Consider the following 19,332-nt stretch of genomic DNA (forward strand, 5'->3'; position numbering starts at 1 on the left):
TCTTAAGAAGCCACTCGATATTAGTTTAATATTGTTGGCGAAAATTATTTATTTCCCAAGTTATAGTCCGAATAGACTAAGCAAAAGGGAAGCGTAGGTTAGACTGCGGTATCGGGGTAGACATGACGTAAGCGATCGCTCGCGATCCCTAGCTGCGAAGGGGTTCTATATCGGCATCGATCGCAGAGTGACCCATATCTGGTGGTGACGGGAGTCCCTACCCCTGGCTGCTTTTCCAGTGGTAGCACCCCTCGCTATCTCCTCTCTCTCTCTTTCTCTCTTTTTCCCGGTCCTCTATATCCCCTCCAGATATCTGTACTCCCGCCAGAGTAGTGTCTATCCCCACCCGTTGTCCTTTTCTCCGGTGTGTGGGCGAGCGAATATACCTCCTCCCCCGATTTCCAGCAGCCCTGCCGCCTGCCTTCCACGGCCGAGCAGATCTTGGGGCTTGTACGGGATGATAGCCGAGTGAAAAAGCTCGCGAGTCCCGTGAAGTTCGCTCATCAGCAGCAGCAGCCCTGGCCTGCCACAATCCCTTCGACTCGGTTATCGTAAGTGTCGTGCATCCCCGTGAAAGAAACGAAAGCGAGATCGTGAACAAGCCCAGAGAACGAAAGATTGTGTAAGATTGAATGATAGAGAGGAAAAAAAAGGAAAACGGAAAAAGAGGTTCGTTAGCTCTGACTAAAAAATAAGGAAAGAGAGAACGGAAGAGAGGGAGAGAAAGGGAGCGAGAGCGAGGACGAGAGGGAAGGATAGAATAAGAAAAGATTAGAGAAAGAGAGAAGGAGCGGAAGGGTATGTGCGTATGTGTCCTTGCGTGAGAAAAATGGAGATAAATTCGTTACGACAGTATAGAAGTGTGTTTGAGTGCATCTATAAAAGTGTCGAAGCGGAAGGTTTCCTCGAGGTCTTATAAATGTCAATGGAAATCATGAAAAAGGTTCCATGCTCGAATTTTCTAGTACCAATTAACGTCAATAAAATGTAGATCATTTTTTCCGGTACTTTTTTTTGGTACCATTACAATGTCAAGAATATAATTATGTTTTTCCTATATTATAAAGAAACGTAACAGACAAAGAAGCGAGAAAAACTGATTACATGATCTAACAAGAAGGGAATGATGTAAGAATAGTGTCAGTGAGGGAATAGAGACGACAGTGACGGCATAATTATCATCGGTACGACAATATCGAAATAATCGTAGGGGAATGTATCAAAGGGTACCGGTAGTTGTGTCGCCGTCGCTGTTACTCGTGGTGATAGTCATAGGTTCTTCATAGTGTGATGCACAGTGGTTGCACTACGTATCGTCGCGCAGTGGTGTCCCGAGCACACCGGGTGTATATGTATACTACGTACCATTGGTAGTGAGATCAATAAGCAGTGCCGTGCCACTCGACCTGTGTCCACGAAGAACAGAAACTCATTCTGAATTTCTTCTTCCTGTTTCCTTCTACCTAATCGCAACTGTCCTACTAACACTTTACTGTTCCAGCAACCGAATGTCGACAAGTTACTTGGCATTTAGTTCCTTTTTGAATTTTTTCAAATTATATCTCTCGAGTATAGTCCAAAGTGAACTTCTAGTCTAAAGTGATTCTTCCTTTGGACGACCAAGCCATTGGTTCGTTCTTTCGATGTGTTCTTTATGCGTGTATCAGTACCCATCTCTACTCCTTTTTACACCATTGCTTTCGGTCTACGCATACTTCGACCTGTTCTACTTGCAGTTGTTCACAAGTTATTCGATGAGTTTCATATACGTTCTTTAATACGGCACTCTATACATTACTCTCTTCTCATATTCGATAGACTTTGTTTTGTTTCTATTCCCTTGTCACTCACTTCTTTGTCAGGTTTACATATAGCGTACAAAATGTTTTTGAATTTCTTCCGTATTAATAGGAAAATACTGTTCGCTATATCGTACCGCTGTACCACTTGTGCTCGAAATTCTGTGCCGAATTAAAATGTCTCGCTCAAAGCCGGTGAAGTTGAAAAGGATACGAATTATTTTTCTCGAGTAATAGAACTACGCTTAGACACTTTTTTCATTAAATCATTTCCTTCTTTATTTATAAGCGACCATTTAAAGTTTATTCATCGTGTTATTCGCGTATCCACCTTGTGGTTAACGATAATACTTTGTCATCTTGTCAGCAAAATTTAAGCTCCGACCAACATATTTCACGACAATGATGTAAGAAAGAAACCTATTGGATTTAGATTACTTAAACGTAATGGTTTAGAGTACGATAAATTGTTGATTGTTGGGGAAGTATGGGACACAGTCACACAATTATCATGTTCTCAGAATGATCAACGCATCGTACGACATGTAGTTATTAGACACACGTATGAACATTCCTCGTTCTCTTGGCTTTACTGTTCCCGAGCATGAAGTAACCGGAACGAAGGCCGACTTTTGATCGTCTCGTGTATATTTCGATCGAAACAGCCCTAAAGAACCTGTTGCCAGTAATCCCATCGATTGAATTTCTATCATTTAGAAGCAACGTGCTACCGGTGATTTGATATCCAGGTAGCTTTTAGAGCTGTACAAACGACCACGCGACAATTCAGTTTCATGCACATCTTTCACATGGCATTAGAACAGAAATCGTGACACGCGGCGTATATAGTACGGTGATTTTGATTTTCGTTTACCCCTATGTATATCAATCAGACAGTAATAAAAAAGAGAAAATAATTGTAAATTGTAGAATACTGAAATACATGTATTGTAATTCGTTGTCGTTATTGTTGTTGCTGTTGTATACAAAGGGTTGAACGCAATAAATTTGTACATTTCCGTGGGTATACGTGCGAGGACAGCAATCGACTATTTCGCTATTTAATCGATTTATACTCGGTGGCTATCATTAAAGGGGGGGTGGGGGGTGGGGGGAGGGGGTATCGAGGGGGCACCATGACAATAGAATTCCTTTTCGCACCCAGAGAATTGTACACCTAATCGTGGGATCGTCGTGTGCAGCCTGGCAGGCCCCGCAAAAGCCGCCAATTAATTAAGATAGCTCCTAGATACACGGTAGATCGATAGGGACTGGCCGTGATAAAGACGGGCGAGGGTTTCAGACTTCAGGGATGTTGCAGTGCTGTGGTGTTGGAGGTGGCGCTTCCACGGCACCTCAGGCTCCGCAGCTGCAGGATACTGGATCTGCTGTCGGGATTACCACCTCCACGAAAACCACCATCATGCAGGACGCAGTTCTTGAATCCATCCTCGATGTGAGTTTTACGAATTTTTCTAATTTTCAAACTTTTCATTATTTTCATTCTCCTTATCGTTTAAAACTTATAATAGTAATTTCTCTTAATCGACATTTGTTTTGTTTATAGTACAATTACCTTGCTGATAGAACTTAAACTTGAGTTTATCAAACCGATTTGAAACTGCATTTACAATATCCGCTGAAGAAAGATTTTGAAGCATTTATTTAACTGATAAAGTATTACGTATAAAAGAGTGTTGTGCACGTAATAATTATACGTTCTTTAACGCGTATCACTTGATTTAAAAGCATCAAATTCTAATAGTCCACAAAAGCGTATCAATAAGATGTTCGTTAGCCGATAGATATTGATACGCTAAGCGAATTTTTCGCGAAACGCAAAAGATCCTACTTAATTAAAAAGGTAACCCGCAATAGAGTTTTGGCAATTTAGCGAATCTCTCTTTTTTGCTTCGATCGTTTTTCAACATTAGGTAGTCCTCGATAAAAAAGAGCAAGCATGTTTGTGTTGAGTACGCTCGACGTAAGTGTAAGTTCGGTTGCACCTACCTCCGAGGCATTCGGAATACAAAAGCTCCTTCCATTATTAACGTCGTGCAGATGATTCTCATCATGGATCATATATAGATCCCAACTAGGCGTCCCTTCGGGTTATTAAAAGTGGTTGCCCACCTTCGGTCACAAATATTAAACGAAATTTGACATCGTGAAAAAAAGAAAGTAGCACAAACGATCGTCGAGACGCGATGTAGTTTTTGTTGATTGCGTTTTTCACAACTATCGATGAATTTCTGCGGTTAATGAATTCCGTTTAGTATACGATACATTTATTTCTCTTTTTCTTTTGGTATTTTAAGTTCTATCCGCGCGTTACTTCACTAACAATAAATGATTTACTTTCCCAATGGTAGTTCCCTTTAATTACTTTCATGTTAATGTTTCTAGCAAATGCGTGAAACGGAAACTCGAAAGGCAGAGTTGGAGCGGCAACATGCAGAAGCACAGAATCAGCTACGCGAAAAGATAGCAGGACGATATCAAGGTCCGGAATCGGTCGAAGCACTACAGTCGAAAATAAGGGAACTTGAGAAAAAGACAGAGTTACAAATGGTTAGACACGAGGAATTATCTTTGGAATTAACGAGTCTGAGACGTGCACGAAGCAGAGTCCCATTAGTGGGTCACTCAACGGTTCCCACTACTTGGCCTCCGGCTGGTACCGAAATCGACAGAATAATAGCAAAGATAGAACAAGATAATAGGTGTGTTCCTTAACGGTTGTATACTACTAACCTTCCACCCTTGAAACGCGTTTTAATATTTAATTCCCTGCACAATCGATCGACTCTTGCCCATCGTTGTTTTCCAATGTCACTTGGTTGTCGATTAATCTTATCTAATTTTTATCATCATAGCGCTAGCAGGATGGTACACGATTTGGAGCATACTCGAGGAACCATTACTACGCAACAGCCCTCAGTTTCACAGGGTATTTTGCGATCTAGCTCCGAAAATCTTCCTAATCTCGGTCAACATCAACATCCACCTCATCCGCACGCTTTAAGCTTAGGAATGCCAACTCAGATGGGTCACGTATGTAAATAATCATTCATTTTTGTTTCATTGTTGCTGCGAAGCTATTTCTCCTTTTCGATATCTCCCTCACTCTTTCTGTAATCATTTCTCCAAAATGGATACGATAGTATCATCGAGATCTTGAAACAGTACGCAGGTTCACCTATGCCCCTAACGCCAATGATGCCTGGCTGTCCTCCGTTGACTCCGAACGGGCCGCCATATCACTACAGCGAACCAATCCCACCGGCGCCGTCACTTTCTACCAGTCAATCGCAGCCTGTTTTCCAACAAAAGATACAACAGTATCAACAACCGCAACCAACTCATACGGAGTTACAAAGCTCTCATTCTCAAAGTACCCTGCAAACACAGCAGAAGCAACAACAAACGCACACCCATTATACGAGCAATCAATATCAGGAGAGTTATCCACATACGCAAACTTATCAGCAGCCGCTCCAGCAGCAACAACAGCCGCAACAACATCCGGCCTCTACAACGTACCTGACGTCATCGAGTCAAAGCGTAATACCTCATTATACGCAGCCCACGCAAACCGCCCAAACTTTTCAATTGAATGGAAGTCAACAGGTACGAACGAATTCAATCGATTTCAAACTATCTCATTTGAAACTATCTCATATAAGTATAATTGAAGTTTGATTTAGAAATTAACAACGATCCGTGTATACAGGCAACGACATATCCAAGTTTGTCCATTACGTCGCACCTAAATGGAACCTATAGTACGGGGGCGGGTAGTTTTAGTACTCAATTGTCGCATCACAACTTCTCAGTTCCACAAACGAGTATCCCACAAACCACGCTGTCCTCGCTGCCACCCTATTCGACGAGCTCCTATCATTCTACCCTGGGTGCGCTTACCAGTGTACCGCAAACCGTTCTTCCCTTCTCGAGTGTACAAAGCTGTTTCGCCACTAGCGGATCGACTTATTCCACCGTCGGGACCAATGCTTTTGGCACATCAGGTGTGAGCTCAGGTACGGTGAACCCTTTATTAAAAAATTGTTTTCATCGTTAAACTAACTATAAGAATAATTTCGCTCTCTTCTTTCTCTAGGAACCACATCAACGGGTTTGTTACAAGCCATAAGTGACCCTCTTCAAGCGATGCAGCAACTTTCCGCGCAGTCCCAAGCTAATCAGCTTCAACAACAGGCTATCATTCAACAGATCCAGCAAAGTTTACGCGCTAGTTCACCAACAGCTCCTGCTACAACTGGTCATCACTTTCTTGGTCCAAGGCAAATGCCAAAGATACCCAGTAGTATACTTTCTAATCCTTTGGATCGACTGACAAATGACAATATCGCGCCCGAGGGTCAAGTAGATATGCTGGATATACCCGGCAAGGGGAAATGTTACGTTTATATAGCTCGTTTCACTTACGAGCCGTTTCAGCACTCACCAAACGAAAATCCGGAAGCAGAGTTACCCGTTCAAGGTGGCGATTATCTTCTCGTTTGGGGGCAACCGGATGAAGATGGTTTTCTCGACGCGGAAAGCCTGGACGGTAGACGAGGCCTCGTCCCAGCAAACTTTGTTCAAAAATTAGTTGGCAACGATTTACTAGAATTTCATCAAGCTGTGCTTGGCCTTAGAGACGTCGACGATTCTGCTTCGACCAACATTCCTCAAGTGAGCAATGTAAGCTTATTTACGTAGATTTTATGTTTTTGGTAGATACTATTTTGCATATTCTGTAAACTATTCCTCGAATTAAGATTTTCATTTATTTTTCTAGTGTTACTTACAAGATATTGATCTCGAGTTAGCGGCCCTAGAAGAAGGAAACCGAAATCGACAAGCCGAATTGTCTGCGTACGCAGAGCTTGATAACATCGCAGAAGAAGACGAACAAGAACCACCAGGTTAGTACGTTTTCGTAATGTCTATTTGGTCGCTTTCGATATAAAGCATGTAGATTGTAATGATGTAGATGTATGTACTTACGTGTATAGTTGCAAATGTTAATCGAGTAAGAATCTCCTTTTGCTCCTCCCGCCCGCACAGTTCTTCTAAGTACTTAGAATACCTATATCTTTTTAGTAACACTCAATATAATCTAATAATCATGCTTAATCCTTAAAACTCAGTCGAGTATTTGTAGTATATTAGCTTCCCCTTTGTTCAGTTATGTTAACTGATTTCATAGCGATTAAAGAATGATCTATTCTGTTTGAGAGCAGAGATAAATAGTTGATGAACAACATAAACGGAATATTGCACTATGTTGAGTATTCGATGGTCTTAGGCTGGCTTAGAGAATTAGATAGTAAAAGATTTTTAGCTACAGCTAGGCTTGTCTTGTCTTTTTTTCCTGAAGAAGTCTACCTGTTTTCGGACCTAGTTCCGGCGCCGCAGCATCTCACTTTGGAGCGGCAACTGAACAAGAGCGTGTTAATCGGTTGGACAGCGCCAGAGAATACCCATCAGTTGGAATCATACCACGTCTACGTGGATGGGGTTCTAAAGGTTACCGTGAAAGCAACAGAAAGAACCAGAGCTTTGGTCGAAGGAGTTGATTCCACCAGGGTTCGTACAGCTAAACTTTTACTTCATCGAATACAGTGTCACTTTTGACAATTTTTTACAATTAGTGATATACATATTATATATGTTATAGACTAAATGATTAATACACATAATACCCAGACATGATAAATAATATTAATAATAATGGTGATTTAATATTGGTTTAACAGTGATACTCGATACTGTTCGTTATTATTCGTAAGGGTCGAGCATTATAACTAATGCCTTTGTTAATCACTTAGCCAATCGCGTATATAAATTATCGTAGGATCTTGTCAGGTTACTTGATATTGTTTGATCGACAATATAGCCGCACAGAATAAGTGTACGTTCAGTGACACACACGAGGAGAACATCCCGGGATGCTGCATGTACGATGGTAATCGGTAAGGACGTCGCGTTGGGTCCAACCGCTGTGAAAGCATCGAACGTGACTGCTACCAGCGCTGTTATATCTTGGATGCCGAGTAACAGCAACCATCAACACGTAGTCTGCGTGAACAATGTTGAAGTAAGGACCGTGAAGCCTGGTGTTTACCGGCACACGATTACTGGTTTGGCACCATCGACAATCTACAGGGTGACCGTTAAAGCGAAAAATTTGAGAGCGACGCATTTCGAGGACCAAAACACTCAAGCGGCGAACAATTTAGCATGTCACGTCCATTTCAAAACGTTACCCAAAGGACTACCTGACCCTCCGGTCGATATCCAGGTTAACAGTTGCTCAAACGATTTATGTTTAATTTCACGATTTGTACGGCATTAGAAAAATATAATCGTACAATATTTCTAATAGGTGGAGGCTGGACCGCAGGACGGCACTTTGCTAGTGACCTGGCAGCCTGTTGCCCTAAACGGTTCGGCCGTCACCGGTTACGCGGTGTACGCCGATGGGAAAAAGGTCACCGACGTAGACAGCCCCACCGGTGACCACGCTTTGGTTGACATACACAAACTCATGGGCTTAAATCCAAAGCACATTACGGTCAGAACTAAAAGCAGAGAAAGTCAATCGAGCGACAGCTGTGCCACTGCCATTCCTTGTAGCGTTCTTCGTGGTGGTACCGCGGCTCATTTGCAACACGGATCTACGCACATGCAAGATCAAGGACAACCACAACCCTCCGGCGTTATGCAACCGGACGATCCGAACAGACATCGCATGGGGGCTGTAAGCCAAAGATACCCATCAGCTCCTGTACCCTCTCACATGAGAAGGCACGGAACTACTAGGGTTGATGCTCACGGTCAAGTCATAATCGAGACGGATGAAAATTTATCCGATAAAGAAATTTATCCTGGGCAAAGCATGTCCCAGATGGGTAAGACTTCCTTTCATAAATCAAATTACTTCTTCAACTAATTTCCGTGGTACATTCTGGATGTTATGATACAGCGTTATCTTTAATCATCCTTAAAATGATCGATTGAAATTTTCGAAATTTTGCATGTATTGCACTACTGTCACTTAGGAGTTCCAGAAATAACCAAAGATTCGGCAAGCGAAGCGAATTACAGCGAGGAAGACGATCCGTCACGTAGAGGTAGGGGGATGCCAATACATCACGGTGGACAACATCGGTACACTTCGCAAATGGGACAGCAAGCACTCCCTGGTACACATCGACCCGGAAGAATGGTGGGTCCTACAGGTAGACCTCAAGATCCTTATTACGATCCACCAGGTTTGTATGCAAATTACGCACGTATACGATTGATTTACTCTGTAACGTATTAATGCCATTTTCATTTCGATTCATTTCTCCGCACAGGAAGCCAACGAGGTAGAACCTCTAGCTATCGTGGTGGACGAGGAATGCAAGCTCAAGGTGGTGCCGGTCATCCATCGAGCAGCGCTCAACAAATAAATAAGAGAACACGTTGGTTTGTTGCCCTGTTCGATTACGATCCTAAAAGAATGTCACCTAATCCAGATGCCTGCGAAGAGGAATTACCCTTCTCTGAGGGCGACACCATCAAGGTTTTTTTTTTAATAGTATTTGCGATAAACCACAACGCATTTCAAGACACTACGGCTTATAAATTAATCTAATAGGTGTACGGCGACAAAGATGCGGATGGATTTTATTGGGGAGAGTGTCATGGTAGACGAGGATACGTTCCTTACAACATGGTCGAAGAAATTAAAGATCCGAATCAGCCTGGGCAGGGTCAATCGGGAAGGAGAGGAAGGTGGGGAGATATTTATACCAGTATGCCAGTGAAGAAGATGATAGCACTGTATGATTACGACCCTCACGAATTATCTCCGAACGTTGACTCTGTAAGATCCAATCGTTTATCAAATGGAACTTCTCCATGAATGAGAGAACTTGAATTTACCCGACCCGCTTTGATTCTACAGAACGTAGAGCTGGCGTTCCAAACTGGGAACGAGATTTATGTATACGGTGATTTGGACGACGATGGATTCTATATGGGCGAATTAAACGGAGTACGTGGTTTAGTTCCAAGCAATTTTCTCACCGAAGCACCAGATCAACCGCCACAAGGCCAACTTCCATCGGGAAATAGAAGACCTCCTAGTCAAGGTCAAGGACCGGGAGTGAGAGGACCACCTCCCCCACCGCGAGAACCTCCACCTCCTGGTCATCGACGAGGCAAAGGTAACTGATACTGATTGCCATATTCCATCTCTTACTCGTTACGATGCCGCGAATTAATGGTACGAATAGCTCCTCAAGCCAAGTGTACACGATGTTGCTGAAACCATTTTACGAATATCACTCAACCTTACGAAGCGAAAAGAAGCTAAATTTGCAATGACAAATTAAACCAACATCAGCAAAACCAAACGCAGCGAATAAGCAGGATTGAGACCGAGAATGATTTCTACGAAGATAGAAAAAACTGGCTCGAGGGGTTGAAAAAAACTAAATTCACACTGGCGCCGTGTATTCGACCGACGTGAATTAACTGCTTGAAACGTTCAAACTGTGGCGAGTACAATAAATACTTTAAAATGGAAGAAAAGAAGAAATAAAGAGAAAGCAGAAAATCAATAGTAGACGTCAGTATGAAAAACAAAAGATATAAACGGCAAGCAACACAAGACACGAAACTAGATGTGCCAGACGACATGCAGAAGGGTCACACAAGTATATGATCGAGCGATCTTATACAAACCGATAGCTATTAATCAAAGTAGAGCTTATACTTTTTTTTTAGGGGCGTGCCTAGCTTGTAAAATTACCGAGAGATCACGTGTAGAGTAAAGCAACGTATCGGCCATTTCGATAAAAGATATTCGAGTAAGTTATCCGGTGCACTTATTCTCAGGGGATTATATTTTTAAGTAGTATTTTAATAATAAGCAAACCTCTAGCACCTTATTCAAAATTATCGCAACAGATAAAATTCAGTAAAGAAGTTAATGTGTTCGCGCGATGTGTGGAAGCTATTTTATACTTGCAAACTTGTTTTAGGAACACGTCTATTGCCATACGTAAAACGATTTTCTATATTTCTACCTATCTATCTATCTATCTATCTATCTACCTACCTGTCTACCTTTACATGTATATATATTTACATATATATATACAATAAAACACTAAGCTGCTTTCAGTGTTTTCTATTAAGTATACGTATAAATACATATGTACGTATGTAGCGTATCTACATATGTATTACATTCATATCTTTCCTTTCCGAGCACTTTCGGCTCTATTACTTTTTTACGTGCCTCTCTTTTCTCCTCTATAATAAATATAAATATATAAATATATATATATATATATATATATATATATATACGTTCGTGTTATATTGTCGCTACATGCATACATGCATGCGTGTGAAATATATATATATATATATACACACATATAATTATATTGCGTGTATTCTATAACGACATAATCTGTTTCTGTGTGCCTGAACTGGTCGATGGTCGTCGTGTCACATGATTGTCGTTCGTGTCGTGTTGTCATGCTGGCCATTTAGACGTTATAAGAATTTACTTTAACCTGACAATCCGTTTTGGATGATTAATGTAATGTTTTATCAGTTTCCTTGCATTAAATCATAAGTCGTACAGCCGTGAGAAAAATTTGACAATACGCGCAAGTCCAGGCTTTACTGAGTAACTTAGAATATCACCTTCCAAAATATTGAAAGCAAAATGTTATTCGTTGCCAAGTTTAACAAGAAAGAATGATTTAAAAAGTAAGACATGAAAAGACAACAGCTTTGATTCAGATGAAAAATTATTACTCGGTATGCTCGGTAGCGCGACTAAATGTCCATTAAAAAACAAAAAAAGAAAAAGTAAATGCGCCATGAATGACAACACGGTCTTGTTCTCTTCTCTGTTGCTAGATGCCTGCATTGTGCCTGTGTCTGTCCCTGTCTGTCACTTAGACTCTAGACAACAACAACAACAACAACAACAACAACAACAACAACAACAACAACAACAACCATCACTAATGAATAACCAACAACATCAACTCCAACATCAACAAAACAATCCACCGCATCTAGCGTACCAACAAGCGAATCACCACAGCTACACGACTGTAACTACGTCCAACCAACATGGGTCTACACCCATAGGTGCCCATCAGCAAGGTCCCGTACCACCCCACCTTCAACAACAGGTGAGTCCATTGCTCTATCTAGAAGTTTTTACTTCTGCTTTTCGACGTGCTTTTTACCTATCTTGCTGCAAAACAGTTTACAATTTTTCAACTAAGTCTTCTTCCTACAACACTGTCCCCTTCCCTTTCTTCCTTCGCTCCTCCATCGATTTACATCCATACTTTAATTTCTCGTGCTGTTTTCTTTTCCCTCCTTCCGAATTTCATTTATAGAGGATAATCGACTCGAATGCCTTTGACAATTTAAGGATTGAAAAAAGATTACAGTGATTCAGGTATGTTTTCAGTAATTTTTAAGCAATTAGTGAATTGATTACACTGGCAAAATTGAATTTTTCTTTACGTATAAATATTCTATGTCTTTTTGTGTCAGATATGTATGATATATTGTTAAAAAGTACGTAAAATTTGCATAATATATTTATACAGTACTGTTGCCCGCGCGGACTGCTTCTTTCGATCATTTTATACGTATATTGCCTTGGAGTAATTTCCGTGTGCTATTGACAATAAAAAATTAACAATTTGACAATTATGCTAAGGAAATACTGCAGAATTTTTGTCTTTAATCGTCACAATTGAAAAAGACGATTTCTTTCTTGCATGGAATTGCATTTGATACTTTTATTGGTGTATGTAAAACATTACTCTACATAAAAAGAGAAAGTATATAACATTTCAGCTTCACTCTCACAACATTCGCTTCCATACTAAGAGAAAACTTTGTAGCTGGCCATTATATGCTTTTAACTAATATGCCATGTCAAGCATGTTAATTAGCTGATTCGTAAATTGCACGAATTTACGCAGTAAATCATGCTTTTCCAGTAACCAATAGCTCTACGGCTTTCTAGTACTCAATCTGTTTCTCTCTTTCTTTCCCTACAATACTTCTATTATTTCTTTTCTTCTCCTTTTACCCGATTTAGTTTCACTTAATACGTTTTATCATTTTCTCTCGATACTGCGAAATTTTCACACTCTCTAAACCGATCAAAGTTTAGTCATTCCAGTCAGACCATCAACCGAAATGTATTGCCCGCAAAATTTCGTTTAGTAAGATATTTTTAGAATACATTTTCTTATACATTCCATCCCTTCGTCTAGGTAATCATATTGCGTCAACGTATCAATATGAACGCATTAATCCTCCTAGAGAATCATGATAGGTATGCGATGATAGGTATATTAGAAAAAAAAAAAAAAAAAAATAAGAAATCATTCTAAAGCGTATGAAACGGCAGATGGTAACGTTCGGTTAGATCGAACGTTAAGGAACACCGCATGACAAGGAGAACTATATTTTTAGAATAAATACTTTTCTTTAACTTTTCAGAATACTGAATAATAGCCTGAACGATACGGTACTTGAACGAAACTTATTTAATTTTACTGGTCCAGGTCGCTTGACGATGTGTATGCGAACAGGTTGATGAAACAGAGAAACATCCAAGCATTATCGAAGTAGGTAAATGATGTATTAATATACTAATTTGCGCCGGTTTAATTTCTAGGGGAAGGGGAGGGGAGGCGTGATCAATCGTGGTAGTAATGTGCCGGGAGGTATGCAAGGCCCTGGACAACATATGCAACAACAAGATTATCAGCAGCAGAGCCAACCGTATCAACAGCAACAGCAGCAAAATCCGCAGAACCAAAATTATCCGCAACAGAGTCAAGGATATCAACAGCAAGGTTCGGGATTTGGCCCGCAGGGCCAACAATTCCAACAGCAACAGCCTCAGCAACAACAACAGCAACAACCACCTCAACAGTATTCGCAACAGAACCAGGGTTCTTCCATGCAAAGCAGCCAGAGTACGAGCAAGCCGATGAGGGGAATACCAACCGTATTACCGACACCTCAAGCGAAGGCCCAACAGAACACTGCGCAGGGACAGCAACAACAACAACAGCAGCAAAGTACAGGGCCGAACTTGATGCAAAAATTCACGGAGATGGCCGGTGCGAGCGCTGGTGGCGATATCCTGTCGAAAGGAAAAGAACTGATTTTCATGAAGTTCGGGCTAGGCAAGTGAGCTATCACCTTGTCCGTGTTGCCAGCTCCGCTTCTCCTCGTCCTATAGCGTTGAACGTCTTGAATACGATCCATGTTGAAAGCTCAGAGGATCGGAAGCAGATCCGTTTGCAGATCAGTATTATAATGTTACGCGGAGAAAGTGCCGCGGAGAGCAAGCGAGACGCGCAGGCAGGAACGTACGAACGCGTCTCGTCCGATCAGGTCTTCGCGAATATCCCTGAACGAATAAGGAGTATAAATGTATGCTGCCATTGCTGCTGCTGCTGCTGTTGCTGCTGCTAACGACTGTTATTATTTCTTGCAACAATTGCTGGATCGTTCGATCGAAAAACGTTGCTCACCCGTACAAGGACCATTACTATCTTCCTTGTTGGTGCAGCCTCCTGTATTGATCAGGAAAAAATGAGAATGAATGTTCGCCAGGCGTTTTCCTAGCGACAAACCTCGCGATAAACATTCAAGGAAGTAGTCGAACTCGACATGGAGTCGTGCGATTATATAATAGCTCTTAAAGATAAAAACAAAGCGCTGGAAGTAATGAACAATCCTCGTTGAATTCTTTTTCATCGTTGTCATCATCATCATTATCTTCTTCTTCTTCTTCTTCTTCTTCTATTATACTAATTATTATATATCTTCATCTTTTTCTCGCACACGCTATAGATATCGATAACATTATTAAAAAAAAGGAAAAGAGTAAGGGTTGAGGTAAACATCGAAACGTGGCACGAGTATAGAATAGAATCAGATTCCTTATTCTTTATCATTTAATTTCTCTCTCTGTCTGTTTTTCATTACTCGACGTTCAGTTTGTCTTTGTTCCGTAGTATACACTGATCTAATTTTTCACTGAACCATTAACAATGAAAATGAGTATAGTAAACGCATGTCGTTGAGAAAAGTAACATCGCATCTATTTAGATTAGCGCGATGTTTAAGGATCATTCGTAAAAGACTAAATGGGAAAGTAGTATTTTGTCGTGCTCGGGCACTGACTACGAAATGCATCAAATATTTTACAAGACAGAAGCCAAATCACACCGAAGAATAATACGCGCTAATGTTAACTATCGTACGGAGGATTTATAATAGGACGACTCGTGGATCAAGTTGAACTACGTCATATAAACATATAAATATATAAATATATAAATATATAAATAAAACAAATAAACTAAATAATTAATATCGCTCCTGGGAAATGGAGCATGAATTCGATGAAGAAAGGGAAATATTGGGAATGGGAAGGGGGGGGGGATAGGGGACATGGATGATTCTAGCATACGTGTATTATGATAATGAGATATAAATATATACAGATACGCGTGCATACGTATACGTATATATATATACGTACCTATATATCTACGTATAGGTGTATGTACATACAAATATATACACATACATATACATATTATATTTAACTATTGCAAAGTGTTGTTACATCGCTACTTGTATCGTATTTTGTACAAAGTATCCTTACCTTCAATTGTTCTTTTCCTTTCGCCGTGATATAAGTATAAATATAAAGTATAAATATAAATAAATATATATATATATACAAATACATATGAATAAATAAATAAATAAATAAATAATAATAAATTTATTCATTTATTTATTTATTAATATATGTATAAGAAATCCTTAGCAAGGCGAAGGAAGCGTGACAAACTTGAAAAGTCATTTTGCCATTGTCGCATTTTGGGAATCATAAACTAAACTCGTCATAATTGTTATTAATTATCGCAGATCGTCGCCCTCCTGTCCGTTCGCGTTAATCGGGTGTCGAAAGATGCGGTAACAAGCGGCGGAAGGCGCGCGGTCCACGATGTATACCTACGTATAAAACTAGAAGTATATGAAACGCGTGGCCCAATTAACATTCGTTTCACCAACGAATGGTCGTAGCGATTATTTTTTAAATCAAGCCTTTACATAAAAACAAACATAGTCCACCGATATGTTAATTAGATTATGAACCGTTTACTCGTATTCTCCTGACATTTGAGTCTCTTCTAGTAGCCGCACTTAATCGAGTATTTCACTTGAGATCGTATACCGGCAATCTTTGTTTGAAACGTTCCCACATTGGACCACGAGTTTGAAATACCCGTAGTAGTGCCATGAAATTTGTAACCAACCGGTTTGCGAGTTTAGATTTTGCAATATCGATCACGGTGAATCGCATAACGTTCAACGAGCAAGACTTACAGGAACCGTGTATACTATGACTATGGACCAAACTACACTTTCTCAAGAGACCAGTTCGGCAATTAAAATGTAGATTCGTTTTCCCCTGGTTTTGTCAGATATACTTTTCCCGCTTTGTTCTATGAAAGTGCAAAAGGTGGCAAACGGACGGTGATATTTTTCTTAATATTTGTAACTTGCATTTCGGATGTTGCGTGTCTGCGACGATCGCTCCCTCGATCGCGGTCACTTTTTCCATCAACGAGACGCGAAAAGTGTAATGAGTAACGCTTGCTCGTCGTGTTCGATTTAACGCGCGAAATTGCAAGATCAATCTGTTCGGTCTCGCTCGACTCGAAGTCTGCCTGAATCAAAAATATCTGCTCGAACGGGTAAATACGCTTTCGTTTGTTTTCTGTGAACGGCGCCGCTTGATCCATTGGAAGTGAAACGTTGCGCGCGTGTTTAATATATTAAAAAATAACTCCAGAGTGGGATAGGATAATTACTGGACTGTTATCAGAATCCATTGCCGATGGATTTTATTCACGTAACAGTTTACAATTGAAAGTTTAATAATTAGCAGAGTCGGTTTAGCTTATTGATCCTGTGCGTGCCAATGGATCGAGTGAGAGAGGCGAGCTCTCATTTTCCTTAAATCTTCGTCCGATAGAACCCCTTGCGTGAACTCGGAGTAAACTCGTGATTTCTCAGAATTCCTATAAACCTTTGCTGTGAACATATCTAACGTGAAATGTTGATTCGGGCGATTAACGGAAAAAAAAGTAAAAAAAAGAAAAAAAAAAAGAAAAAAGACTGACGTGACATTTAAGATCTACAGGTATTTAACACGTTCACCACCAATATATGGGGTTGATCGGCGAAAGCTGTTGCAACCTGGTAATACAATCGATCCGTCTGAACATGTAAACGGAAACAATAATTAATTTACCGTTCTTTGTGCAAAATAACATTGAGAAAACATATATACGTTGAAGAAAAGCTTAGAGACGATTGGTAGCCTGTTGTATATTAAAGCTGATGGTGAACGTGTTAACTAAATATTACTTAGCGAATCTGTAACGTTCATCATCTTCCATCTGTGTGGCATTTCTGTTTCCTCTTTCCTTCTTTTTCATTGTTGAGTTTCATAGCCGTACAAAGTAACGATCACATAGTCGAACTAGTTAAAAGATAATACAAAAAGGGAACTGTATGTACGAGGAGGCAAATATTGGGAAAGTTTACAAGGAATTTTCATCTATTATCGTTAGGTGTTAGATATCGTAAAAAGAAAAAAAAGGAAAAAAAATGCAAGTAGTCTTTAACGGGAGAGCAAAAAAAAAAAAAAAAGTAAACGCGAGAGTTAATTCCATTTAAAACGACCCATGTATCGAAAGCTAAATTATGTCTTCGTTTTTCTTTGTAATCAGACCAAATTCTAGATGATAATAATTTAAAGAACAACAGGAACAATAAGCTGACGCAATGCAACGGTCGGATATGTTTAAAAACTAACAGATAGCATCTAGTTGGATATCTTTTTATTTGAATGTTTGTCAAAAGTAAAAGCGTGGAATGTATTGACGTTAAAACCGAATGAAATATAAACATACGCAGATTGAACGCGAGTAACGCCGTACGAAGTGAAACTGAGAACAAAGCGAGATAACGATGAGAAAGTGGGGAAACACAATAACGAGAGAAAATCGAATTCTCTTAAGTACCTCGAAGTCGTTTCGTTCGTCGTCGACGCTCATTTTACGTAGTATCTCACTTGTACATTGTCATTGTTATAAATTTAGTCGTTGAATGGATTCGTATAACAAATCTTTTGATACCGCAACAGCTAATACAACAATGAATCGCAAATGTAAGCCGAGCCGAGGATGAAGCGTACTGTGTAATATCATAAGTAAACGATCGGAGAACGATGTTCGTCTCGATCGTCGATCCTCTTTCGCTGAAGTGACCGTCTAAAACGCGTGGAAAAAAAAGAAATATCCTTTTGATTCGATCGAGAGAAAAATTACTAAATAAATAAAATAATCGGTGTTAGGTCTCGTACTAAAGACTCTCTTTCACAAAAGTGTTTTCCACATCCCGAGAGAAAGATAGATGTACATGCGTTATTTCGATCTAGGTAACGGTTAGCTAAACGACACACGATATCCCAACCAGCTATTATATAGTAACGAGTAATTAATCTTCTGCGAGAGATACGAGTTCCGTTCCGAATCGTAGAACTTTGTTCCGTAAAAAATTACTAATACGCAGGGATGAAATAAAGGGGGATGTGAGTGGCGTTTCCGAGTGCGTTTCAAATGCACTTACGAGATAAACGAACGAGAGGGAATGAAAGAGGAAAAAGTTGACTCGAGAAACAGTAAACTTGAGAAAGAAGTAGTCGCAGAGCGCGGAGTAGAAGACCCGTGGAAAATATTTCGATGGTGTTATTAGCTAGGCGCCAATTATCGTCATTCTTTCTCTTGCATCGATACCCTAAGATTGTATAAACAGAACGTAGCGCAAAGAAAAAAAAAAGAAAAAAAAAGAGGAAATCAATTATATACACTCATACAACTTTGAATAATAACAAACTATCGTATCGATTAAGCATGTCGAATCGCCAGCTACGTTTGTCATTCAATAATCTTGCGCTTTGTTTTTTCTATGAATCGGCGCGTTACAAACTATTTCTTGTTAGCCCAACTGAATAATCGGAAAATGAAACTGCTACAAAAGAAAAGATGAACAAGGAACCCAATGTTATTATAAACGATTAATTAATAAAAAACGAATCTTGTTTGTTGTTACTTTCTGGTATCCTCGTCAAAGTCCTTCTCGTTAAACTTTATTAGGATAGTGTGGTAAAATAAAGTAAAAAAGATCGAGTTTTAAAATAAGTTTATATCTATTTGATGAGCAAAAGTACTTTATTTAACGTGAACTATGATGTTTTAGTAGAACGAGAATACATATATGTAGCTGAGCGATATATGTGTATATATATATACATATATATATATCTATACATATATTTATGTATATGTATAGTTATATATATATGTATATATAT

General features: G+C 39.8%; 1 protein-coding gene across 9 annotated transcripts; it reads left to right on the forward strand.

Annotated features, from left to right (window-relative positions):
* The first annotated feature begins 222 nt into the window (after positions 1-222).
* Positions 223-14,162, forward strand: Rbp (RIMS binding protein). 9 transcript variants are annotated; one of them, XM_076904891.1, is made up of 17 exons: positions 228-551; positions 3,103-3,255; positions 4,206-4,522; positions 4,676-4,853; positions 4,986-5,429; positions 5,497-5,839; positions 5,920-6,506; positions 6,604-6,730; positions 7,186-7,394; positions 7,705-8,109; positions 8,194-8,719; positions 8,870-9,082; positions 9,170-9,378; positions 9,454-9,681; positions 9,763-10,024; positions 11,739-12,019; positions 13,534-14,162. In XM_076904891.1, the coding sequence occupies exons 2-17, from the start codon at positions 3,112-3,114 to the stop codon at positions 14,056-14,058; spliced, it is 4,998 nt and encodes a 1,665-aa protein (XP_076761006.1). In that variant the 5' UTR covers positions 228-551; positions 3,103-3,111; the 3' UTR covers positions 14,059-14,162. The 9 variants fall into 9 exon arrangements, with proteins under 9 accessions (XP_076761015.1, XP_076761006.1, XP_076761007.1 ...); XM_076904892.1 differs by having other exon boundaries at positions 5,920-6,497; XM_076904893.1 differs by having other exon boundaries at positions 229-551; positions 7,210-7,394; positions 13,534-14,161.
* Positions 14,163-19,332: the final 5,170 nt, after the last annotated feature.

Source organism: Xylocopa sonorina, chromosome 11 (assembly GCF_050948175.1).
Source record: "Xylocopa sonorina isolate GNS202 chromosome 11, iyXylSono1_principal, whole genome shotgun sequence".
In the NCBI taxonomy this organism is placed as follows: domain Eukaryota; kingdom Metazoa; phylum Arthropoda; class Insecta; order Hymenoptera; family Apidae; genus Xylocopa; species Xylocopa sonorina.